The 27891-nt window shown below is 40.1% G+C and overlaps 1 protein-coding gene across 1 annotated transcript in view; it reads left to right on the top strand.

Moving 5' to 3' along the window:
* The window catches only part of LOC122804251 (acyl-coenzyme A thioesterase 1-like), a 93899-nt gene extending 66262 nt beyond the window's left edge, over positions 1-27637 (top strand). Inside the window, exons 2-3 of the mRNA XM_044074011.1 lie at positions 5751-5953; positions 26507-27637. Coding sequence (XP_043929946.1) covers positions 5751-5953; positions 26507-27109 — 806 coding nt within the window. The 3' untranslated portion in view covers positions 27110-27637. The remainder of the gene's footprint in view (positions 1-5750; positions 5954-26506) is intronic.
* Positions 27638-27891: the final 254 nt, after the last annotated feature.

The raw sequence follows: 27891 nt of genomic DNA, 5'->3' as shown, positions 1-27891 counted from the left end.
GGTGTAGGTTTTGAGGGACTATGTGATGAGTGTGGTGCGGTGCAAGTGTTTACCTTCTCCTCTTGACTGTCTAGGCCAGTATTTGGTGAAGAAAGCTTTGCTTCCAGTTTGGCTATATAAGTGCATCTGTCACAGGTCGTAGTGCTGGGTGGTAGGAGGAGAGGATTGTCTGTGTACATGAGGCAATTGCTGCATTGTCCCAAGATGCCCAGATTCATCAGGTAGACAGGAGAAAACACCGGGAGCTGACCTTGAATAGGTGCTTGTTTATTAAGTACTAAAAACTGTTTTCCTCTAAACAAGTGAGGAAAGTTGAGTGCTGTAGTAATTTGTAACTTACTTATTGCTTACAATGAGTTCTGAACAAGTGCTGAGATCAAAGAAACCGATGAGTGCTAAAACTAAAAAGCTGGCTAGTTGCAAGGGAAAATTTGAAGAACAGACTTTAATGGCGCCAGGAATAGTTTAACCCCAGTTAAGTGTGTGTGTGTGTGTGGGGGGGGGGGGGCTTAGGAGCTCACAAACAGTCTTGGACACAGCAAATCCGTATCTCACCTGCCACAGGAAAGGGGGGAAGCAAGCTTAGAATTCTTTTTTTCCAGTAAAGTGGAAATGGAGAAAGCTGGAACAGAAGTTAATTCAACGTTATGTTCTCTATTAGATTGAGTGAACTAATACTAATAACACTAGACTGGGAGGAGTGTCACATCAAATATGCAGTATGGGTGGGCAACTGCAAAGCCACCAAGTATAAGAACACACAACACTAGGGAGGGTGGGTTGGAAAAATTACAGTTCCTAGCTGTAGCCACTAAATGAAAGTTTTAAACAGATCAAGGAACAGACTCAAGAATGCTTTTAACTGTAAACAGACAAAAATGCACAGAAAAGCTCGGATAGAGTACTCAGAAACAGAAAATACAACTGTCAGTATGAAAAAGCAGTTTACAGTTAAGTAATGTTAAAACAGTATAAAACAGTACATAAATGCAGTGAAACAATAAAAAAAAGCTTAATAACAGTGCAAAATGTAGTAGATCAACTGTATAGCACAATTATAAGCGTTTCAGAAGTGAAGTTCAGTAAAATAAGTGTAAGAAATAACTTATCCTGCTCTTGGAATCTTAAGGAATTTCCACTTATGCAATCCAGAGCCAAAGTTGTAATGTGTATAACTACACTGATTGCAATATTGGTGAGGAATTCTTTTCTTTATTTTTAAAAAGATTCACATTTGTTCCTAGTAAAATACCAGACATAGCAAATGTTCTGCTGGATGCACTTATACACTAGAAAATTGAATTTTAAAATGTTATTTTCCAATTCTGGCATTGATATGACTGATGGTCAATTCATGAAAAATAGTGTATTTAACCCTCCCTTACATCCTTTGATTGCTAGTTTTGAAAGGGCAGTCAAAGAAGACATATATAAATTGTGGGTTGACATTTAGAAAATATACCACAATTTAAATGAAAAAGAGAAAAAGTTACTTAATGAATTAAGGGGAGATAAAAGGATTTGTATCATGACCCCAGATAATGGAGGGGGTATAGTGATTTTCAACTCCGAGGACTACACTAACGCTATGCAGAACATTCTTTTCAATGAAGACACTTAGTGTCTGTTAATCAAATTAATATTTCTTACCATAGGATTGACAGTTTTTTAGAAGAATATGTTTCAGAGAGCAGAATTAATGTTGACACCTGTAATTTTTTGATCAACCCATACCCCAAAATCCCTGCATTCTTTGGTATACCTAAAGTGCATAAATGTGTTGACAATCTGTCTTTTAGGCCCGTTGTGGCAGGGAGTGGATCTAAAACCCACAATATGGCTGTTTTTATAGACCGTATGGTGAAACCTGTGACAGCTACTGTTCCCCACCTTGTCAAAGTTTCGTGGGATTTTTTAGCTAATGATACTCCTGATCTTTGGTTCTCTGACATTATATTTCTAACCATTGATGTCCAGGACCTGTTCACCAGTATACCTAAAGAAGAAAGTTTAAATTATTTCGAGGACATTTTATACTCCAGTTCCAGCCTCAACGATGACCAGGTTAAACTTTTTGTGAAATGATGACCCTCATCTTAGAACACAACTATATTTATTTCGAAGGGCAACATTATCAACAAATTTCAGGGGTGGCTATGGGTGCTGCTTGTGCCCCTGTTTAAGCTAACCTTGTCATGTTGGGATGGGAGCGTGAGCATGTCTTCAAGAGCAATTTTTACTCACATATTTTGTTATACACCAGATAACCTGGACGATATTTTTATTTTATGGAAGGGTGACCTTGATACAATTCCACATTTTATGGAACACCTGTACAATAGTACTCATTTTTTTAAGTTTACACACCATTGTGATCCCCTGGAGATCAGCTATTTGGATACCCTGATTATCAAGGACTCCCATGGTTTCAGGTCCAAAGTATTTCGTAAACATACTTTTTGTAATTCCTATCTTCATTTTAATAGCCATCATCCTTTTTTTCAGAAAAAGGGTATTATTAAAGGACAGGCCATCAAAATAGCTAGGATGACATCACATAAGGAAGATACCTTATTAAACATGTTTTTGGAGCGAGGTTATCCAACACTATTGGTTCAAGATATCCTGCAAGATATATATAATGGGTGGGGGGAAAAATACAAACCTTTATTGGGTAAAAAGGTAGACAAAGCTGCATACTTCATACATTTTAATCATGGAATGGGCAATCCTTGTAGTTCCACACAAGCTTGTGTGATTCAATACAACCCTCACTGTAGAGGTATTCAAAATATCCTATGTAAGAACTGGAATATTTTTTAGAGCCAATTATGATGTTTATAAAATGTTAGGTGACAAACCTACCTTTTCTACCAAGGTTGGTAAAAATATTAAAAATATTCTTGAAGGTAATCCAGTAACTATAAAGAATAATGGGGATAAGGGTACCATGTCATGTGGAAGGTACAGTCAATGTAAGTTCATAGCACAGGAACCTTCAGTTGTATTAACTAATTATGCGGAAACAGAAGTTTTCTTTAGAAAAGGGAATTGTGCCACCAAAAGGATAGTTTGGCTAAGTGCAATACCTGTGCCAGCTTTTATGTTTCCAAAACAGAGAGAGCATATAAGTTAAGGATTTACGAACATCTTTATGACATTAGAACCATGAAGGAAACAAATGCACTTTATAGGCACAGCAAGGTGTGCGAAAATTATACAGGGTATAGTTTTGGTATCATTGATGAGATATCAAATGATGTGAGGGGGGGGGAGACTGGAAAAATATTTTGAACAAAAAAGAAATGATGTGACAATTACGTTTGGCTGCTAACATATATCCAGGTCTCAATGATCGCATTTCTATTGCACCAGCCTTGAAAGAAAAAGCAGCCAAAATGTAATCTCCATGTGTACTCCCTGGTGATTCTGGATTTAAATAGCAGTTTTTATTATTAAAATGCATTTGTAAATGTTATTTATGAAAAAGTGAACATTATTATTAGTTATGTTTTATTTCATGTATTTTATTCATGTATATTTTTATGCAACAATTTATTTGTGCGTATTCTAAGCATTTTTATTTTTATTTCAAGAAAACTAGAGATAATTACATTTTTTTTATTATAGAGTTATACGATATAGCATGAACAAGTTATATGTATGGTTTTTCTATATATTTTCCATATACCTTTTGCAAACTGGCCTAATTAATTTATTAATGAGGTGTGTTTAATTGGTTGAACGTTCATCCAACCGGTTGTGTTTACTGACTATTTTAAACTAGTTTTTTCTATACTTCATTGTTCTGATGAAGTCAAACTCTATTTGATAAAAGCGCTTAACTACTCGTTGGTTTTATGGTTGAATAAAAGTTCTTCAAGGGATCCGGGACCAGTGTCTTCATTTTGGTGCTGTTGTTTCTGTTTAATAGTTTTGGTCTACAGCAACTACCACTTTTTCTTTAGGTTTCAAGGTTTGACAGCCACCGGGTGCAGGGAGATTGAGGTATATGCATATCCCCCCAGGGAATAATGATGAAATGCTTTTCATTTAATCATTCCCTGCCTAAATGATCTTCATATAAAAAGGTCAGCAATTAAGCTAGCCATATCTGTTCGAGGAAACATGAAGTAGCTATTCCTCAGTTCCCCAAACCACTTGTCTTGTAGAAGGACACAGTTAGTAGCATGCTGAGCAGGGATATGTCAAACTCCCTTGTCCCAGGCAGTTGTCACTAGTGCATTCTTTGGGTAATCTATAGAGTTTCTAAGTCAACAAAGGACGTAATCCCTCCATCATGTCTTGGGTCTACTCAGAGGCCTTCTCCCAGCAGATCATACTCTGTAGATCTTCTGTGGGAAGCACCCAAGGAGCATTTTTAATAGGTGCCCAGACCACCTCAGCTAACTTTTGTCAGTCCAAAAGAGCAGTGGCCTTTCTCTAATATTATCCTAAATTGCCAGGCTCCTCACTTTATCGTGGAAGGTGAGCCCAGCTACCCTGTATAGGATCCTTTCTTGCTTCTATCCACAATCTCATCCTTTTGGTCACTACTTAGAGCTTTTGATCACGTGTTAGGATATGGATATATTTAGTCTGAGAGCTTCATCCTGTGACTTGGTTCTCATCTGACCTTTACACCTGGGTGTAGTACTACAGTACTGCTGCCTCTCCATCTCTTCACTGTTCAGTTCCCTCTACTTTTACCTATGAACAAGACTGCAGGATGCTTAAAACTTTGCTTGGATTAGTTTCTTCTAGCTTACCTACAAAAAAGTGTTCTTGCTTCAGGGAGAGAAAGTTGACCTCTATTTTGAATGTGCTGAGTTTCATCCCATCTACTTTGCACACAGTAGTGAATCACTCCAGTAAGTACTGGTGATCACAAGTCACTTGAGCCTAAAAGGGGGACATTGTTTGCAAACAACAAAGATGCAGCCTTCACATCATCCAAATGGATCCTGGTTATGCCTCCATATCCTGTTCATAAAAGTCATGAACTGAGAAGTGACAAGATACTCTTTCTTGCCAGAGTCCTTTGCCCATCCTGAATGTTTGTTTTTTGTCAAGGCCAAGAATACAGACAAGATTATCATTTCTCAAACGCAAGGACTGAATGGAATACACCGTGTTCAAGGGGAAAGAGTTGATCATTGTTCCACACCGCACAATGTATAATTCTCTTTCTGAACTGGTGGCTTAGATAGTGGCTGAAATCTTTCCATCCTAGTAGTGCAGGCTTTCCCATTGTGGCTAAGGACAGTGATGTCTCAGTAACAGAGATCAAGTCAAGTACATTGCCTATGTTTTGTACAAGATAGTTGACAGGTGCATTGATTGTTCGGATGTAAGTTTAAATAGGTAAAAGCCATTTCATACAGTAAGCATGACTTGCGATAGTGTTTTTTTTCCAGTTTACTGCTTCTGACAGAGAGGTTTCTGTTTCAGTTTAATGAGTGTAAGTTGCTTATTCTTGATGCACCTTGGATGCTTAAAGCTATAACTAACATAGTTGCATACAGACCATATTTAAGTATATAAGGAACATTGTTTCCCAGCTCGTTAAGGCAGTAGAACTTCAAATGTTCTAACACACTGTTCAATTACCCAGTGAATGCATGCAGTGATGCCACTGATTTCTGTAAGATGATATCTAGAAATAAGTATTAATAAGCAGAATTTGCAAGTGCTGATGTGCTAGAAATATATTTTAAATGTACAGAATTAACATTTGTGGTTTTCTACAGGTGCTGGTCCCTTTCCTGGTATTATTGATCTTTATGGCTCTGTTGGAGGCCTTCTAGAGCACAGAGCCTGCCTTTTAGCTAATTACGGCTTTGCCACACTTGCCTTGGCATACTTCGACTTTGAGGATCTCCCTCCTGGTTTAGAGAACCTTGATCTGGAATACTTTGAAGAGGCTGCTCAGTTCTTACAAAAACATCCAAAGGTGAGTTGTGAGTATAACTGGTTACACCAGGGTAATTAAAGATGTGTAGTTACAAAGATTCTTATATTAAGTATAAGCAGCCACCCACCCCTCCCCAACACACACACGCAAACACCCTTGAGCTGTGGTGATTTTGGTTGTGTTACATCCTTTGTCTTAAAGCTGTACAATATCAGTTCATATTTGCATTTGATTGTGAGTACTGTATCATGGCTTACTCTGAGAATTTAAAACAGTAGAGTTTTCATACTGAATCTCTTCCTCTACTGTCTGCATTTTTTTCTTTATATAATTTGGGTTTTTTATTTTTATTATTTAAAAGACATCTTTATGTATTTATTATTATTTCATTGTCGGGTAAGTGCATTGTTCGCACTGTTTCCCCCTTTTTAGAAAAGTATTTCTAGAATTAGATATGTGCAACACATGCCCCTGTTTACCTCAAACCTGAGCCCTTGGCACTGGCCTTTTAGGACAGCATACATTTCACCTGCACTACAAAACCTGTGTTTGTGCTGTTGAAATAGTATGCGTTATTTTGCTTACATTTAGGAGTGTACACATTCATTTGAGTTGTAGCATCTTTTTCTAAGAGTTATTTCCCTAACTGCAAACTTTCTTTGAAAACAGAAACTTTCATTATGTTTTTCCAGTCCTTTACATGTTTGAAACCCGTATTTTTATCTGAAAACTTCACCTTTTTCGGCAAGTTTTCCTAGGGTCACATCTGATTCATCAGCTGGTTTGTATGTGCTTAATTCATTGAGTTAAATATATTGATTGCCATTTATTTGCGTCCTATAAAATGGAAGACTTGGATCTGCCCCTCATGCAGAATCCATAATTTAGCCTGTTTTCAGATTGTGATGAAACAGGAGTGAATCATTATGATCAGATGTGCTGTGTGATATGACATAAAACATTTGGATGTCTTTGTGTTCTTGCGACTAGGATGAAATTCTGACTAAGCCAGTCTACTTATTTAGTTTTGCCATTTTCTGTGGCTGAATGTCAGTGCAAGCTTATAGCTGGTAAACTACCCATCATGTTTGAGTTATACGAGGAATGTATTGTTTTTTGTTTTGCTTTTTGGGCATGGAGTGGAGAGGCAAAAATGAATTGACTTTTGGTTTTATGCTGCATTGTCATCTCTGTTATTTTTTTCTTCTCTTTCCTACTTCACTCCTACTTTTAATTGTACATGGATGCATTATGTTGGCCTCTGTAATGATCTGCCTTTTTAGTCAAATGCAAAGTCATTGTGGGTTGTTATGTAGCAGTTGCAGAATCAGGAGGTTGTCCTGGGAAATCCTGTAGTCTGTAAAGCATTTTCTTCTCTCTGTCCTGCACCTGGTTGTAGTAGAAACCATCTTGCCAAAAGCTGTCATTTCTCCCAGAGAAAAGAGTTGAAAAGGTAAGAGTGGATTTACGAAAAGGTGACAAGACCAAAAGAGGAAGCCTAGGGGTTCACAATTCTGAGAGCTTCCAAAAGATAAGCTATGATTCATCCTTGCTCACCCCTCCTCAAACCTTACAAATGCCACCCCAGCCTAGACCTTTTCCAGATCTCTCTCACTAAACCTTCCCCTCACTGAAGACTATGGGTCCATTTAGGCCACTTTCTGGAAAGGTGAAAAGCAGTGACACAGGATCAGTGGGTTTAAAGATCTTGGCACAGGGATGAACACTACATTTCATAAATATGCCAAAGTTCACAGGTGTCACCCCAGTGCCAGAAGATCAGATTCATTTATTTGGGAACACCTTTTGCAAAATCACCTGGCACATGGGACATAGTCTAATGTAATAGTCTGTGCCCTACTCTTTGTATCTGATTCTAAAAATAAATGATCTGTGGAGAGCCATCTTGGATCAGTCATAGTTAATAATTCCTCAGTGTACCAAAATTCAACATTCTAGCATCCAATGTCTTGTATATCTTCTATTCACTTAGGTTTACATGTTCATTGTAGATCTGAATGATGTCTATGCACATGTAGTCCAAGCCAGGATGCAGAGACAGTTCCTGGCTTTTGAAGTGGGGGTTTATCTCTTCTTCTCCTTCCCTTTTGGTTTATCTATTACTGCCATGGTGTTCAGTGTCTGGCTCTCATAACCTATTACAGAAGCAAGATTATTCTCATGTACCTATGTTTGGATATCTACCTCATTCAGTTGGAAACGCTAGAAAATGTCCAGAAGTCTTTGTTTCACCATGAATTCTTTTCAAGCTATGTGTCTCTGTCCATCTTTACTCCCTCTTCCCTTTCCATGCTTCTGACAAACTACTTCAGATAAGTACGGTTACTTTAGTGCAGCAGAGTTCCTGAGAGTGCTGGGTTACATGGCTTTATTTTGATTATACCTCTGACAGAGCTTCACATGACGAAGCTGCACTTTTTATCTTAGGAGCATATGTGCCAACAGGCCTTGTCATTCTGTTGTCATGGTGGATTCTACAAGTAGACCTTAACCAAGGATATTCATTCTGAGCCCAAGTATGCAGCAGCTCACCACAGACTTCTCAGACTCAGCGTGGAGAGCTGAAAATCCACGGGACTGGAGTCAAAATTCAGTGAAGAAAATACATCAGTGTAGAAGAAATAATGATAGCAGAAATAATGATAGCAGTTTTTCTAGCTATCAAGGATTTCAAGCCTGCTTGGCAGGCTGGGACACTTGATGTCCTTGCAGACAGTACCACAATGATGTAGTACAATATCTGGGAAGGGGCACTGTTATCCAGTGTACAGTTTGGTAATACAAGCATAATAACTGGCCCAGGAGGTAGGGATGACACTCTAGGTTTTGTACATCCTGTCACAGCAGAATTCCTAGGCAGACCAGCGTAACAGGACAGGCATGGACCCACACAAATGCATTTCAACAGTGACATATCCCTGAAGTTGTCTCACATACGAGGTTTGCCAAAAACGGACTGTTTTGCTTCACCAGACAACAGGATGCTCAAGACGTTTTGCAGTAACCTCCTTCAGTAGGAACATGGGCAACAGACACCTTCATGAACTGTGAAGGCCAGTTTTTCTACACTTTTCGCCCTGTACCACTAATCCCCATGGTTAGACAGACGATAAAGGAGAACAAGCCATAAATGCTAGTCATAGCTCTTTTCATCCAGGTCAACAATGGGTTCCCTCTTACTGTAAGTAAGGGCTGTGTACTGACACCTTAGTTTATAATCTCACTAAAACCAGTCAAGGGTCACTGGTATATTTCAACATGAGGACTCTAAGGTTAACCGCTTGTATGATGCAACATGATGTGTTTTTGGGAACATGTATTCCCTTTAGAAGCATGTTTTGTGAGGGAATGCTCACTATTTTGAGGGAGGCTAGGAAACAAATTTATAAGAAAATCATACCAAGCCAAATGGAAATTATTTCACTCTGGTGCTAAAGGAGAGATCTTAATACCCAGCACAGGCTCTGGTGATCCTTAAATATTTCTCAGACCTTTTCAAATTGGGGTTCATCCTGTGAATCAGTAAACATACATATCTCAGCCATTTTAGCCTTTCTGCTTTCAGCTCCCCACTCTGTTCCCCATTGCCTATAAAACAGTTTCTAAAGGAAGTTCTGCATTTTAAGACCTTTCCGAGAGAGAGAGTACTCTCACAATAGGACATAGCTACATTCTGTAGTAACTTACCTTAGCCCACTTTGAAACAGCTGCTTCCACACTTCTCAAATGCCTCAGTTGGAAAACTACCCCTTTAGTAGCTGTAACTTTGGCCCAGAAGATTTCTAAATTGAATCCTGCCACATGCAAGGACTGTGTCATACTCTCTATAATGGCAGGGTTGTGTTCTACACAGCCATTCATTCATGTCTAAGATGGCAAGTGAGGTATACTTGTATCAAGCTGTCCACCTTCCTGTGTTCTTCCCTGCATCTCAGAACAAGGAAAAAAAGTATTACACACTTTGGATGTTTGCAGATTGAGATTTTACTTTGACAGAACAGAAGAATTCACAAAAAGTGAAAAGCTGTTTGCTTCCTTTGCAAACAGCAGGAAACTGAATCCTGTCTGCAAACAGACAGTTTCCAAGTTACTGGCAAGGTATGGTGGCTTCTGCTGCTCTTGATAAACTGCACCAGATCATATCTGGACATGCTTCAAAAAAGAGCTGCTGCTGCCACAAACTTATTCCTTACAGAAGTCAAAACCCAATCCACTGGGAAATGCCGTGGTGCACCAGTTAGCATTGTCACTTCACAGCAAGAGGTTCTTTGGTTTGATTATCAGCAAGGGTGCCTTCTGTGTGGAGTCTGCATGTCCTCCCCACATTTCCATGGGTTTTCTCTGGGTACTCCGGTTTCCTACCACATTCCAAAGACATGCATCTGGAGCATTTCTACAAAACATACACACCACACCAGGAAAAGATATGGAAACTTTACTGATGTATCCGGTACCTCAGCTTAGACCTTCAAGGAATACATTTTTACATCAAGCAGCCATGTTTTATATTATAACATTGTTAATCACTTGATTCATTAAATTCACTTGACCACTGAAATCAGTTACAAAATGATTTCATCCTCCTCCTTTAAAGTGCCCATAACATTTTATCCAATACATATATATTTGCATGTTTGATATGAACTCATTTTAAACATTTTAATATAAATTCACTCTTAGCAGATATAAATAACACAAATACATTTCTTACACATGGAATTAAATATATCAATATGACACTCTCATGATATACATTTTATTATAAACCTACATAAAATAACTATAAATATATATAAACTCTTGTATACATAACTGTAAATATATGACTCCATATGAATATATATAAAATGTCCATGCTTAATACTGACCCAAAGTGAGTTATACTACTGAGAGTGCATCTTCTCCTATACTTTGTATTTAAACAATTGTGTATGAGCATGCGTGAGCAGCTAAGAGCAAAACATAAGTTTAAAAATTATGAACATTTAAATTTAATTCCATATTTAATCCTCTAGGATGCAATGTCTTAAAGTTAATAATACATTTGGTCTCCAGCTGGAGAATGCATTGCATGTAGGAAAATTAAAAAAACTTGGATGGGGTCAATATTAATGGCAAAATGTACAGAGCTAGGGATATGTACAATTGTGAATCAAGTAGAGTTGTGCATATCATAGGATGTGGTTGCACTACAGTCCAATGGTATATAGATCAAACAAAAAGCGCTGTGAAGAAAAGAATCTTGGAGCACATGGGTGACATTAGAAGGGGGCAGGATGGAGAGTCCAGTAGCGGAACATTTAATTCAGTCCCATGGGGGCTCAGATGAATCTTTTTTCTTCAGTGTGTTGGCCAAACCCAAATCACAGAATGGAGATGTGTTGGTTGGTAAATTAATCAAGCATGTAAGGTCAACAGAGACTAGACTGAAGACCTGGAAGTGGAGTGGAGAGAAAGCACAAGTGTTCAAGGTAATATAGAGGGTTCTAGCACCTCAGGAAGAAGTATGTGTGAAGACTGGAACAGGTATACAGCTGAAGTTTTGGAAATTGGGTACATAATGAAAGCTGGTGGTGAATGCTAATGTCCAGGAAGGTATCAAAACAAAATCGGAGTTGAAGGAAAAAGCATGAGATAGAAAAGATGTACCAGGCTAAGAAGAAATACTGGCTGGTAAATAGCCTAAGAGATCAGTTGCAGTAGCAAAGAACAAGGAGTCAGACAGAGATACCCCCATCAGCTTCTGGAAAGTTATGTGGCAAATGGCACAAAGGAACTATCTGGTTGCAGTGCAAAGGCAGAAGTATAAAGAAGGTAGCCATCAGGCACCCTTCATAAGGGATGTCTGCAACATGATCACCACTCTGCCTTCAAGACCATGCTCCATTCTCATCTCTCTTCTCACTGGGAATGCTCATGCTGTCACCCCACCTGACCCCCTCTATATCATTTCTGCTCCCCCTTCCTTTTTTTTCTCCCTTCTCAAAACTCACCCTAGTGACTCCCTCCCTTTAATTTCTACTCCCTCTCCCTTTTTTCCTTTCTCATAACTCAAACTATTCACCTTTCACTGTCTTCTATATTACTGTGTTGCTCAAATGTTATTATTCTGTCTTCTATATTACTGTGTTTTAGTAGCTTTTGAAAATTGTATTGTACTTGTTAACCTTGTTGATATTAGCTTTGTAATAATTGTATGTGGAGCTTTTCTCCCCAGGCCTCCATTGAAAATGGGCTCATTCTGGCCCAATGGACTTTCCCGGTTAACAAACTGCAAATAAATAAAATAAATCAGTCCACAGGACATCAATGGTATATGGAAGGAGAACATTTAGCAGCTTCTGAATTACAGACAGAAGCTGTACTACCCTAGACACAGCCTACATTGAAAGATGGGGAGCCCACCCTAGAGAAAGTAAGACCAGCATTAAGGAAAATGAAGTCAGTGAAAGCATCGGACTCTGATGAGGTCACAACAGATATGATCAAGATGTTTGAAGAATTAAGGGATAAATGGCACCTGTGGGTACTGGATGAAAGGCATATCCCAGATGACTGGAGAATAAGCATTTTAATGATAGTCTACAAGAACAAAGGGTACATTCACAACTGTGGGCGACAAAGAGGTTTCAGACTCCTCCTGTCACACTGCATGAAAGTTCTGGAGACATTTTTAAGTGAATATGCAGAGTAGTAGAAAGTAAGATGGAGCAGTTCATATTCAAGTCAAGATGCAGCACAACTGAATCGATGTTTGCAGTGAGAGATGGTTAATAAGATGATCAGGAAAGAGCCCAACAGAATTACTTGACTTCAAAAAAGTATAAGACAGGAAGGCAGTTCTGCAATGGTTTGAATTGCCAGAAGCATTGGCAAAGTTAGTGCAGGCTGTGTACAAGGAACCAATAACACAAGTACAGACAGTGTTCAGACTTCCAGAGGGGTTCCCAGTGCGAGTGGGTCTGCATCAGGATTCAGCTGTGAGCCCACTGCTGTTCATACTGTTGATGGACTACATTAGCAAACAAGCTGGATGGGATAGGTCAATAAAGCTGCTGTACGCAGGCATCATGGCATTACAGTGACTCTAAACAAAATCTTCAGCAAATGATAGGAAATGGAATGCAAAACTGAAGGCACATGGGATAAAACTGAGTGCAGATAATACAGCTGTAATGACCAAAAGTGGGAGGATTAAGTAGAAGCTAAAAATTGAGGTAGAAGAAAAAATAGTGGAACATGTTAACAGCTACAAGTGCCTGAGAGGGGTGGTTAGAGGAGAAGAAAAGTCCAAATGAAAAGGTCAGAAGCTAGAAACAGAAGGGCTTCAGCCAGCTGGCACAGAATGTTTGGGTGATGTGTGACAGAAGGCCAAAGAAGCTGAAAAGTAGTGTATATATAACAGTGATGCCACCAGTATTACTATATGGTACAGAAACCTGGGCAGTGAAGGCAGAGCAGTTGAGGAAACTAGAGGTTATAGAAATAACGTGCCTGAGATGGGCAGTAGGATGCAGACTGTGGAGCAGATGAAGAAACTGGGACATCAGAGCAGAAGTTCAAGTAGCTCCAATTGCAGAAAAGGTCTAAAAACAGATTACAATAATTTGGGCACGTGCAGAAAAGCAGAACACAATCTAGTGAAGAAGATTTGGGAAGGACAGAAGAAGGCAGGTGGAAATGAGGGTGTCCAGCAAAGACAGAGCTGGAATGTGTGGATGAAGACCTGTGACAGGCATAACTATTGAAGGTGGGAAAGTTAAAATGATCAGTGCACTTAAGAAATACACTGTGTTATAACTGGGTAATTCAGATTTTACTTGCACTGGGAGTAAGGCTGTATTTTGGTCAATTAGAGCCCCTCACTTTGAGTAAATATATGAACTACCAATGGTCCTATCATGGTGTATTGTTATTAAATAATGGCATTATTTAAAAAAAGAAGCATCTTACTTTTTTTTAAATAAGGCTGCTGTATTAAGCATTTTCTTCTGGTCTGATATGACTCGCCAGATATGCTTTTAAGGGTTTTTTGTATATACAGCTGGACTTCAAGGAGCAAGGCTTGAAGCCCTGACTGCAAACCAAGCAGTTGGGTTCATTTAGCAGTCACAACCTTGGAGAGGGGGGATGGATAGAAGTGAAGGTGCATGGCTCACTCATCTATTTTCTGGGAGAAGGAATTGCTCGCTGTTGGGGAGTACGTACAATAGAGACAGTACAGCTGCTGTCATGGCGATCAGGGAAACTACCTGTCATGCTTTGAGGTTGGTGGGAGGGTTTGCTTGCTGGCGCACATACCTTGCATAAGTGAGGGACTGTTCTCTGCTGACAACCCATTGCACTTCCCATCTTCCTCAGGTGTAACTGAATGTGCTCAGGAAAATAGGGCTAAAGAGATGAAAAGAAAAAGCCTTAATGAAGGGTCATCCCATTTGATCCTTGCACCTGGTGATGTGGAATGATCCAGTTGGCCTGGGGGGGGGGGGTGATTGGCATGCAGCAGTGGCAAAATGTGCCAGGAAAAAAAAATAAGTGAATGTGAATCCTAGTGAATGTGGTGGTGTATTTTACAGTACCTCTGCTCCATGCAGCTTCTGCCATTGTAACTGTGGTTTGAGAACAGAAGACACAGAGGTCCTAGCAATGCAGTACAGGCATCTTTAAATTGAACAGTAATACCCAACAGGGTGCACATCATCAGGAAGATAATGGACCACCCATGGATCTTCTGGTGGAAGGTCAGTTATTTCCTGATAATACCAGTTTTGGAGGGTAATACTGTTCTTGGGTAATGGGCTATCTAGTTAATTGTTTTGTATTTGCAATTTCTAGTACTATATACATTTTTGTTATATTTTTGGCGTAAAATAGTCCCTCTGCCTAATGTTTCATACTTGCTGTAATATATGTAATTGCTGGAGAAAATATTTTACATTTAACCTATAGGTTATGCAAGTATTTAATGTCCACACCAGATACACTACATGCACAGCAGTCACAGTTAATGTTTTGACTCTGTACACTTTATAGATGTCTCATTATAATTTAAATGAATGAAAAAATTCTTATAGTGCAACACATTGGAATCTACCACCCACCCACCCTGCTGTCTCTCAACCTTTACTTGAAATTTTTTTATTTTTTGGTAAAGATGTTGAAGATTTCTGTTAGTCAGTGAAGCTTAACATTATAGTTTCAGACTTCATTTTGAGAAGATGCATATGCATCAACCCTATTTGTCTGTGAGGTAAATACCCTAACCATTATGCCAACTTCCTTCTATTTAATTTCTCCAAGTCTTTTGTGTTTCTAATACCATGACGGCAATGTACCTCCTTCCTAAGTCAAAGTATGATTAGAGTTCAGGAAATTAGTATTGTTTCAGTCATTGATGTTAGCCAAGAATGCTCTTCTCAGCACCCACAATGTGCCCAGAATTGCCTCCTCCTGTAATTCATACAGAGTTGCATGCATTGGTAGTTTATCTAAGTAAGATTGTAAATTCTTTTTTTTATTAGACCCATTGGTCTTACTACGATTGGAACTGTCTGGGTAGATTTCTTCTACAATGCTGTCATTTCTGAATGCAAATCATGATATTTTATGACTTTTTGTATATCTGTACATAAGACACTATAATCACTGGGTGTAGCAATTTCAATGATCAGTGCTACTTTTGGCTTTTTTGGACCATTATCTCCCGTTCTATTCTCAGCTGGAGCACCTTCTGTATAGAGTCTGCATGTCCTCCCGCAGTCGAGTGGCCTTCGAAAGACATGCGTGAATGGGCGTGCCTTCATTGAAGGTTGGGCATTGGCACCTCGGCACCGTAAAAATATACTGCCAATCATTAGCGGACTGGAGTTCTGCTGTGGCGAACCCTAACCGGGAAAAGCCGAAAGAATAACAACATATCTGTTTTTCTTGCATCTATTTTTTGAATTGCTGGTAATGGGAAATCTCATGTGATATATGATTCATCATTCTCTATAATGCTTTGTGATTCATGTTTCCAGCGCTACAGTTACTTCTCCAGTGCAACAGTCTTGCCACAAGTTTCTGACTTTCAGTGAAAGCCCTTTATTGTGAGTGTATCCCAGCCAGCACCAAGATGTACGATGTGATGTCCCCACTCTGGGCCAGTAATCAAGGAGCTGGATCACCCCCAACACTGGAGAGGGGCATTCACTTGGAATACAAATGGATGCACTCTGAATTTCCAGATGCAGACCTCACTGCATTTAGCCCAATTTCCCTTAAGAGCACGCAGGGATCACACACAGCCCGGGGTCTGGGTTTCTCTTTGTCTCTCCCCAGTAAGGCTTCTCACTGGCACAGCTGCAAAGTTAAGTCCTCAGCCGAGTACCCAGACCAAGTTCTCCACCACTCTATCTGTGAAACCAGTGCTTTGTGTCACTGCTCCCAGTAGCTGATACACATAGTCTTTGAGATTTAATTTTCACACACACACAACCCTAAGGCTGGCACAGATTACCTGCTCTACCAACTTTGCCCAGACTATAAGGTAGATTCATTGCCACCAGTCAGTTACTATAAGGCTCTCAAAAGGGTATCCAATTACACTGAGTGAAATTAATATTAATACAAATAATGCTGACAAACAGCCAGGCTTTCAGGAGTGGCCAGAGTTATCACCAAATAAATATTTGCAAATACTTTCAAAGCGTAAATATTTTTTAAAAGGACCAGTCACAATGAAAAGTTTAAATATATCTAGTAATAAATAAAAACATGAAAATACTAAATATTTACAGTAAACATCAGAGTTTCAACCACAGGAAATATTAAAAATAACACAGCTGGAAAGATTCACACATTTGCAGAAAATCAATACTTAACTATTTTCACTATATTGTCCTAACTATCCCTGGTCACTTACTAGAACAAAGCAAGATGAAGTAGGTGAGGGGATCCTTCTCTGTCATGTTCCAAGAAACCGACTGCCCAGTCTGACTGATAGACTTCTCAATAATATGTCTGCATTTTATTTCTGGGATAGTTTGCAAAATGCCATCACATCTGGTTATCTGACTCTGTGTTTCCCACACTATCACCAACATTAGAAGCTGCCAGGAGTTTGGCACCTATGTGTTACCATACACACAGATAGAGCTTTGCTCAGATGTGCTTCAGCTCCTGGAAAGTCCTAAAACAATTTCAAACATCTACTCTTCTAGAGTAGCAATTAGCTCCCTGCTAAAAACAATAAAGAAAGCTTCCTAATACTTGATTTCCCAGATATGTTGTCTCTGGCTGCAACCAGAACTCTAAGATACAGTCTTTGTGGCCTAATTTAATTTCAACTATTTTTCAAAGTTAGCTGGGACTGAGATTAATTTCTTCTCTTCCAGTATCCTGTGTTAAGCATACACAGTTAATTCAGTTACAATACATTCAGGACCCACTGTGGTACATTTTTAACGCAATCAACTTTGCAAGTACATTTTCAGCATAAGAATCTGTACAGATCAGTTTGACATACAAATGACATATAATTCTTTACAGAATTTCAGCTAGCTGTGTTGGCATATGTGACACATCCACTGCCCTACTGCTCATAGCATAGCTGGCGGTACTTCCTGTTGTCACAGTGACTATTTCCAGTTTTTTTTTTTTTTTTTTTTTTTTTTTTTTTACAAAACTTGCATTTGTCTGTTTTTCCCACATGTTCAAAGGACTTTTTTAATCAGTGTGTACATAGTCCACTATCCTGGGCTGCCATTATTAACCTTTCATCTTTTGGTTTCCATTCACCTGTCTGTAACTATTCATGTGTCAAATCTTGGTCAACGTGAGATTGTTCCAGGTGATCTTTGTACTTGCCAATATATGTGTGAATTTTCCACAGTTCTTTCCATGTCATTTGATCTTTTTCCTTATATTCTTTCTTTTTTTTTTTTTTTTTTTTTGGCACATTCAGTTGCTGTCTGATTTGTGGCTATTTCTGATTTGATTTCCATTCCCACTTAACGCTGAAATGCTTCTGCTAAACTAAGCAAAAATGTCATCTTTGACGACTTCTCATGTTTTAAAATGTTCACTATGTTTGAATCTGCCTAGGTTTGCAGATACCTATACAGTTCCATGATTGCAGGTCTATGCATGCAATCAATTTTGAGAAGGTCCGACCCTACCTCCTTCAGTGAGAAGAATATATAATTGTGGTATACGCTGATTTTTTATATATCATTTAATAAGCATGAAGCATGTTTTTTTCTTTTCCTGTCCAACTGATCCAGTTATTATTGGGGCCAGTCGATCACCCCAAAATATGTTAAACTGGAAGATCAAATTAATTTATAGCTTGGGCTTTTTTTTCCTAAATGTCAAGGCAGTTTTCAATGTTAGTTTTAGTTTTCTGAAGTATTCCTTACAGAGCTTTATTTGCATTTGATCCTTTATCTGTTCCCAAGTATTTATACACGCACCCCTGCTCAAGTTCTGCTGTATCATTTTCATGTCCCAGATTGATACTTTTTGGTGCTGCAGATTTCCTGTTTTAAATGTTGTTTTTGCACATTTGTCATGATCAAATATCATTCTTGTATCATCTGAGAAAGGTTTAACCATTTTTCTAGTTGTGATTTCAACTCCTCATCTGATGAGCCATGCAGTTTTAAGTTATCCACAAAAAGGAGGTGAGAAATCTTTAAACAAGATTGTTTTCTCTGAGCCAAATTGTAACCATAACCTAATGTGTAAGAGTAGCATAATGGGTTAGGTGCAAGGCAAAACAGCAGCAGTGACCGTTAACCTGGCATATCCTCATTTGAAGTTTTAATTTTAGGATAATAATTTCTCTTTGTCATAACTTAATTTCAAAGTGGTTTGCCACTGTTTCATGGTCACTATAATGTAATTGATCAATGTAGGATGTATGTTATACATCTGTAAGCATCCCTTTATCGAATTTGGGATGCTGTCATATCTTTTTTTTGTAATCTGTCCATGCCATACTTTGTCTTCCATTTTTACATTTCTCTTTATGGCTTTATTTAGCAAGAAAGGTTCCTTTATTCTTTATGTTTTTCTTTTGTTGCACATTTGTTCTATTGCATGATTGAGTTTATTTCCAAAATAATTGTAAACTCTTTATCTGCTTCAATTCCAGTATATAATTTTAAATTGTTGGAAGGCAAGTTGTTAGTTTTTACAATGGCTTGCAGGTTCCCCCGTGAGAAGAATTATCATTTTTCCTGTTATTAACCAGGTTGGTGACTCTGTCTGTCTGGAATGCGCATACAAGTTAATTCTTAGGGCTAAACATTTGTGTAAAGATGTTAATCCTTTTAGCCAGAAGTTAGGTACTGCATCTGGGCCTGTGAGTTTTCCAAGCATTTTTTTTTTGTCTTAGTTTGTCTGACTGTTTCTTCATCCCATTTCCTCTACATTAAAGTTCCTCACTGGCTGTTTCTTTTAATTTATCTGTCCATATAGTATCAATTTACGTTCAATGGGGTCTTCATAAATACTGCTTCAAAAATGTGCCTGTTTCTTCTTTTTTGATGGTGTTTCTATCTCTTGTTTTCCAGTTGTGTACAAAACCCTTTTGGGTCATCAGTTTAGTTGCTTATTTTGTACTTTTCCTTCATATTTATCAGAATACCTTCTACATTTTTCAGCCTGTGCTGAATCTTGATCTGTTTTGATAACTATGTGATTGGGTTATCCCTGCCAGGGTAGCCCTCTGCCGGCCCGAATACCAGAGGCGTGTTATTTCTGCATCGGTTGCTGTCGCTTCAGGACTGACATGACGTCGTCAGTAGTATAAAGTAAGGCAGCCGACGCCATTGCATAAGTCTTTCTTGCTGCAGAGCCTGAAGCAGAAGCAGTTCACACGAGTGCCATTTGGTCGCTACATGAGTTTCATCTTCTGAATTGAAGCTGAAGTCTTCTAAAGCTAAGTACCCCGTTGGGGATCCTTTCTTCTTGCACTAACCGATGTCAGAAAACGTTAACAATTGTCTTGCCTGTGGAAAGCAAATACCACACAGAGACTTTCATTCTTACTGTGTCACTTGCTTAGACCCATACCACAATGTCCCCCGCTGTCGCTTTTGTGCTTTGTTCAACACCAGAACTATACGTCGTTGAGCCCTTATTGTAGCTAGATATTTTCACTTACAGTCCTCGAATTCTGATATGGCTTTGGTAAGCCATCCGACAGCAGATCTTCTGAAAAAACATAAGGATAAAGACAGATACAGATCGCACAATTCCAAGCCTACCGACGACACTTCCATTAAGCTAGTCGTCAGTTCTCCGGTCCTCAGTGAGGCGCTTTCGCAGCCCCTGATGCCAGATTCTGTGGATTTGCAGGCCACTACCGAGACCCTTTCAGAGTCCAGTATGCCACAGAACTCTTCTTCGACTAAGGATCCTGTGGTTGTCTCTCCCTTGGATGGGTCCAGAACAGGCACCAGCTTCCGAGGAAGTACTTTGCACTACCAATTCTCGACACAAGCCGACTTATTTCACGTCTACCATTCTTTTGAAAACAACTGAGTTTCTAAGGCCCTGGGTACGAACCACATCCAAGAAACCGACGACCTACTCTGATACCTGCTTCCTTGCCTTGGTCTCAAATGCTTAAAATGGCAGAAGACATTATCATGCTTATCGGGGAAGCCAAGCTACCCCTTCCAAAAGAAAGAGATCTGTCCCCGGTAGTTTTGTCTGAACAGGAGTCTGATGACTCTGATGTGTCTAAATATGAACACATACAACCCTTTTCTGCTTATGAAGATTCTGATGTAGTGGATTCCGTTCCCTCAGCCTCTCCACCTGAGGACTTTTCCTTTGAGGAAACCCTTCATACCTTAAGGGAGCATTTCCAATGGGAATGTCAGGACTACCCTCAACCTAAAAAGAGACTCAGGGAATTCTTAGATCTTCCACAGCACAGACCCCTGGCCATTCTGCCAGTCCTGGATGTTGTGGACGATGGTTTCCTGGAATCCAGTTTGACTCCTGACACCCTACCTCCTGTACCCAGAAAACCTGACCGGCATTACGGAGTCCCTGACTCTCACAAATTTCTTTTAAAAATCCTACTGCTGACCTTGAGGTAATTTCTCAAGGGCCTGAAGGTACTTTTGCTATGAATCCCACCCCCTCAGATAGGGATTCCCGAGGACTAGACAGATAGGGTAAAAAAGTATACACCTCTGCTACTCTTGCTGTCAGATCACTAAATTGCCAATTCCATATGCTAAAATTTCAGCAACATACCATGGAACTCCTCAAACAAAAAGTGTCTTCCTTTCCTGCTTGTGCAGAATCTAAAGAGTTAATGCATTCTAGTAACTAAGCACACCTTACACTGTGGTTTTGACGCCCTAGAAGCTTCTTGCAGGGCAGCGATCACCGGTCCTGTCCTGTCCTTAGAAGGCATGCATGGCTTAAAAAACAGCCCTTGCCAGACCATGTTAAATCTAAATTGTTAGATGCATCCTTGCACAAAGACAACTTATTTGAAACTAAGGAAGAGGAGGTCTTAAAAAAGATGGAAGAAAAAGCTAAATCTGTGCAGACAGTTAAGGATTTCTTACAGGTCCGATCACCCAGTTCAGTAGGCAATGCCCCTCCAAACACTGGTCCTTTCCTGCTCTCACCAGGCCAATTCCGCCCAGACCCCATGGAAGCAGACCACCCAGACAGCAGCCACAGGAAATGCAGAGATCAAAACAGTGGAATTCCTCCACTTCAAAAACAGGGAGTTCTAAGCCACCCCTTCATGGTAAGAACTCACAATGACTCTCCTCCTTCTGCCCACCTTCACTTACCCCTAGGAGGAAAACTCTCCTTTCACACACCTGGGCCACAATTACCAGTGTCCTCTGGGACCTCAACATAGTATCCCAGGGATACAATTTTTCTTTCCACACTCTTCCAATCCCAAAAGGGTTCCCAGATCTACCTCCAAACCAGTGAGCAGAGGCAGAAAAGCAAGTCCTTTCTCTGCACTCTATGAGAACAATAGAGCATGTTCCTGCAGAACAGAAAGGCTAAGGTTTCTACTCCAGACTTTTTCTGGTACCCAGAAAAGGGGGCACCTGTGCCCCATCTTCTAGCTAGCCATTCTAAGCACCTTCCTGGTGATACCAAAATTGAAAATGCTTACCCTCCAGCAACTGATGCACATGCTCTTCAAGGATGCTTGGCTAGCCCCCCTAGATAAGAGAGGCCTACCTCCACATTCCTATAAGGGAATCGTGCAGGAAATGCCTAAGTTTCAGGGCAGGATCTCTGCACTTTCAGTTCTCTGCACTTCCCTTTGGCTTATCTACTGCTCCCAGAGTTTTCACAAAATGTCTGGCTCTTGCCATTGTCTTTTGCAGACAAAGGAATATCCAGATTTATCCATCTTTAGACGACTGCCTAATTCAGGCATACAGTCAATAAAAGCTGCTCAAGCACCTGGCCTTTGTAAAGTCCCTACTGACCTCCCTAGGGTACACTTATCAACTAAAGGAAATCCAAACTAGTACCCACCCAAGGGATTATATTCCTGGGAGCAAGCCTGGACACAGCATCCCAGTTAGCATTCCTTACACCTGAAAAGCAAACTTACCTGACAGCCTTCCTCTCTCAACTAGCCACCAGACCCCAGTTATCTGCAATGAAAATCCTGCAAGCTCTGAGGTTCATGGCATCTTGCATTCTTCTCATTCCATATGCCAGACTGCATATGAGGAAACTTCAATGGTACCTAAAAAGCCTTTGGTGTCGACACTCTCAAGACCTGGAAACTCTCATAACCATGATACTTTGCCTCAGGAAAGATTTTTTTGGTGAGCAGCAGCATGCTCCCACAGCAAAGGACTACCTTTCTCACACACACAGCCCCCGCCACCCAGACCCTCACAACAGATGCATCAGACTATGCCTGGGGTGCACACCTGGACGGCAATTGCATACAGGGCCAATGGAGCCCACAGCAAATCCATCTGCACATCAACCAAAAAGAGATGTTAGCTATCCAGCACACATTGACAGCTTTCAGGCCCCTTCTCTCCCCAGGGCTGTACTGATCAAAACAGACACCACCACTGTGATGTGGTATATCAACAAGCAGGGAGGGATTCACTCCTACCCTCTGTCAAGCTGGCCATGACCTTTTGGCACACAGCCTCTGCCATGCAACTACACCTGTTAGCACAATTCTTGCCAGGTTTTCTAAACTCTATGGCAGATCACTTAAGCAGAACTCTTCTGGACCCACACGAGTGGCAGCTAGACAAAAGAACTCACACCCTAATAACTCAAAATTGGGCACCCCGAAGGTCGACCTCTTTACCTCCCACACCAACCATCAGCTCAGCAAGTTCTGCACCAGGGAGCATCACGGCATTGCTTGGAAAGTGGACGCCCTGTCCTTCCCCTGGGTATCAGTCTATGCCATTCCTCCACTACGTCTCATTACCAGGGTACTGCTCAAAATAAGGGAGGAAAAACCAAGGACAATTCTTATTGCTCCAGACTGGCCTTGCCAGCACTTGTACCTACTGCTGTGCAGACTGTCCCTGCTGCCACCATGGCATCTCACTCAGACCACAACCCTCCTGACCCAGAGGGAAGGAGAATTCATGCATCCCCAATTGCAGACCCTCAATTTGGCAGCTTGGTTATTCCCTAACTATTGATCATTTTGCCAACCTCAGTAAACAGGTAATAAATGCTATACGTGAGGCCAGATGCCCTAGCACTAGAAAATCTTATGCTGACAAATGGAAAGGGTTCTACACCTAGATTCAGGCTAAGGAAGTCGTTACGGCACAGCCCTCCCTCCCTCTCATTCTGGATTACCTAGCTGACGTACTACACAGTGGTCTCTCTTTTTCCACTATTAAAATTCATGCCTCTGCCATCTCTGCTCATTTCCTCACTGAGCAGCCTCTTTTCTCACACCCTCTGATCAAATAATTCATAAGAGGGACAAGCAACTTGAGGACACCCAGAAGAGCACCTACCCCAGCTTGGGACCTTAACTTTGTGTTGGAAAAGCTCACCCTGCTCACCCTGCCCCCCTTCGAACCAGCATCTTCAGCAGAGTTAAAATTTCTCTCCTGGAAGACAGCTTTTCTTCTGGCCATCACTTCAGCCAGAAGGGTCTCCGAGCTACAAGCACTCATGGCTGTGGAGCCCTTCATCATCTTCCATGCTGACAGGATTTCCCTCAGGACTAACCCATCCTTCATGCCCAAAGTGGTGTCCAGTGTGGCTCTCAACCAGTCCATTCATTTGACCACCTTTATATGTAACCGACAGAAAAAGGGGGAAAGGATCCTGCACTCTCTAGATGTGCAGAGATTCTATCTAGACAGGACTAAATCATTCAAAAAGTCTGATCACTTGCTGGTTAGCTTTGCTGCAGGGGCAGAGGACAAAGCCATCTCCAAACAAACAGTTTCTAAATGGGTAGCACACTGCATCCATTTCTGTTCGAAGCAACATGGAAAGCCTCCCCCAAGAGGGTCAAGACTCACTCCACCAGAGCAGCCTCCACCTCTGCAGCTTCTCTCAGAGGAGTCCCCACTAGGGACATCCTGGAGGCTGCCACCTGGACATCTGTTCACACTTTCACCAAACATTACCATGTGCCTATCTTCTCCAAATCCAGGACAAGCTTTGCCACTGCAGTCTTGCAGGGCATCCTAGCCCTAGTCTCCTTGACTGCTTCCACCCTTTCCCTCAGCTTTGGGAATCAACCCAAATGTGATGACTGCAACAGTGAAACATGAAGAACATAGTACAGTTGTGTACACTTACCATAAATGTAGATGTTCAAATGTATTCACTGTTGCAGCCCTGGTTTGCCTCCCTCCATCCCCCTCTTCTCTCTCTCTTTCTCCTTACAAGGGACATTTTGGTATTTCTTCCACCATAACCTGGCTCCCACTTGGGGGCTCCTGACAGGGCAAGAAAAACTGATGTAATGGCGTTGGCTGCCTTACTTTATACTACTGACGACCTGACATCATTCCTGAAGTGACAGCAACCAACGCAGAAATACTACGCCTCTGGTATTCAGGCCGGACGAGGGCTACCCTGGCAGGGATAACCCAAATGTGATGACTGCAACAGTGAATACACTCGAACATCTACATTTATGGTAAGTGTACACAACTGTACTTTCTTTTACTGCATGGCTGTAAACATGTTTATCTGTTTTCTTTTCTTCTAGCAGTGATATTTTTTGTCTTGTTTTATACTGTCTCTGCATGATACAGTGGTGGCATTTTACTTTTCTTCCATACCGTTTGTTACTGTACATTTTTGTGGTAATACTGTTTAGCTGCAAAATACTATTATATCACATGAATTTCTCTTAGTGGTCCTGATTACTGTGTTCATCTGTTATACCAATCTTCTAACATTTTAGGTCTTACTTAATTTCTGTAATCTGTTTGATTTATCTTACAATGTCTTATCCATTTCTATTAACTCAAGCAGGTCTTCTATTCAGTCTAGAAGAAAATAATTTAGAGCATCATCTTTGCCCTATGTTTCCTGTAACGAATCTACAGAAGGTTCCAGAAAACTTCCTGTGACATATCCATTTCTGATGCACCCTGCTTTGTTTGCTACTCCTTCATGTGGAAAGCCTTTGGCCCATTACTCTGCAATATTACCTGTGTCAAAGTTGCCACTCTTTCCTGCATCTTCTCCTGGTATGCACCTTCAGCTGGACTTTCATATCAAATTCCTACAGAAGTCTGCAGAGCATCATCATGTTACAAATCTTCTTCAGATTCCTCCTGTCCACCTGTTGCTCCTTGAATCTGGGGACCCACAGTTCCATCATGCTGCTACATTGCCTGTGTTGAATGCTCTTCACTAAATCATTCACTTCACTGATAATCCATCACTTCAGTTTCTATTTATTTAACTTCTACCTTACTACGCCTGTTTTCCACATTCCTCTGTTTTCTTATTTTTTGTATTGTGAAATGTTTTTTGTCCAGATGCCTTTGTCTGTATTTCTCTTCAAATAACTTTGAAGCTCCTTTTTTATTGATTAGTTTAGCTTTCACCTTTGCTTAAATATTGCACTATAACAGATCTGTTTTTCTTTCTCATGTCCAAGTTTGTTTTTATGCCTTTATGCGCATTGTGACATTTGCCCCGGTGACTGCTGTTATTTTTGATGTTAATAGTCCATATTTTTTTATTGTAAACTGGATTTTGAACGTGCAGTATTTCCTGCTACTTTCAGTGAATGCATCTTTTAAGTTTACTATCATGAGTAATCCTGGCTTTGCATTCAGTCACTGCTGCCTACATGTTCTGCAACTCTTTAATATATTAGTTAGATTTTTTGTGGTATGCAGGCTTTGGTCCATTGTTCTTTCATGTGCAGTCATTTTTATACAATGATAACAGTCCCCAAGTCTCTCAATTTCACCTTCTGTTATACAGTCACAGGTAACTTAATTTAAAAAACAGCACCGTAGCCTTTTATAGAATCGCTTCAGAAATGTATAGATGAGGAAAATATGTAAATAAGCATATTAAAAAGCTTATTAATAAATGTTTCTTCCATAGGTTAAAAATGATGGAGTCGGAGTTATTGGAATATCAAAAGGCGCTGATTTGGCTCTTTCCATGGCATCCTGGTTGCCTGGCATAAAGGCAGCTGTTATCACTTCTGGTTTTAATGCCAATTTTTATTCAACATTGCACTATAAAGGGTTAATCATTCCTCCTCTTCGGTTCCGTATGGATCGTATAAAACATATTGAGCCTCAAGTCATTTATTTTAAAGATGCCATGGATGACCCCAGAGATCCGAAGAATCAAGATGCTATCATCCCAGTTGAGAAGGTGCAAGGGCAGTTGCTTTTCTTGGCTGGAGAGGATGACAGGAATATTCCTAGTGTCATGTACATGGAAGAGGCTGTCAAACGTCTTCAGAAGTTTGGAAAGAAGAACTTTGAGTACTACAGTTATCCTAAAACAGGTCACTTAATTGAACCCCCATACTTTCCTCTGTGCCTTGCTTCTTGGCATAAACCAATGGGTGTGGCAGTACTTTGGGGAGGGGAAGCAAAGTCGCATATGCTCGCTCAGGAAAATGTCTGGAGTAAAATTCGAGCATTTTTGTGGAAGCATCTTGGAGGTGAAGGTGCTGTAAATAGCAAACTGTGATGATAATCCCAGTAGTACAAAATAATACAAACAAATGCATTTTGAGGAGATCTGTCATCTCATCTGCATATTATAAAACATAAGCAGATTATAAATGCTCCTGGATATTTTAAGAATCATATGTGGTGCATACAGTGGTAGTACGACCTTTGTTCATCAGAATGTCTTTCACATTCTGCTGCACAGACATAAGCTTGTTGCTAAAGTATTGCATCTTTTCAGTACTTACTTTCATGGTTAATCATGGTACATATCAGCAGCAGTTTTGTATATCATGTGACATGTCACCTGATGCCTTATATTTCATTTTCCTAACTTCACAAAAGTTTGGAAAGTTACATATTTAATAACTGATCCTAACCTGTAGTATCTCTGTACATGAGTTTTCTTAAACGTGCTATACAGATCAGCAGTGTAATTTTCATTTCTTTTGATATGATAGTTCATTTGATACAAATTAAATTTTGTATATCTTTAACTTTCAAAGCATATTACACAGATAATAAAGCATCAAGTGGTGCCTTACAAGTGTATCTGAATTCTTATATAACTAACATGCTATAAGAGGAAAGAGTGCCATGGCTCAACAATGTCAGATTAAACCTTTAGGGCACAACTGTATCTTTTTGTTTAATTTGTTTTCATTAAAACTGGTGAAGATAACAGTAGCACCGGGTACAAGAATGAGCACCAGCACACCAACCACATCCACAAAATGTATAAATTCACTTTTTAATAGTATAAGCACTTTCGTTTTACCATCCATAAAACTTCATCAGATA

The sequence above is a fragment of the Protopterus annectens genome, chromosome 6.part0 (assembly GCF_019279795.1).
Source record: "Protopterus annectens isolate FY-2018-M chromosome 6.part0, PAN1.0, whole genome shotgun sequence".
NCBI classification, from domain to species: Eukaryota; Metazoa; Chordata; order Ceratodontiformes; family Protopteridae; genus Protopterus; species Protopterus annectens.
The sequence above is the reverse complement of the archived record's forward strand: the minus strand, read 5'-3'. Positions and strand labels throughout refer to the sequence as shown.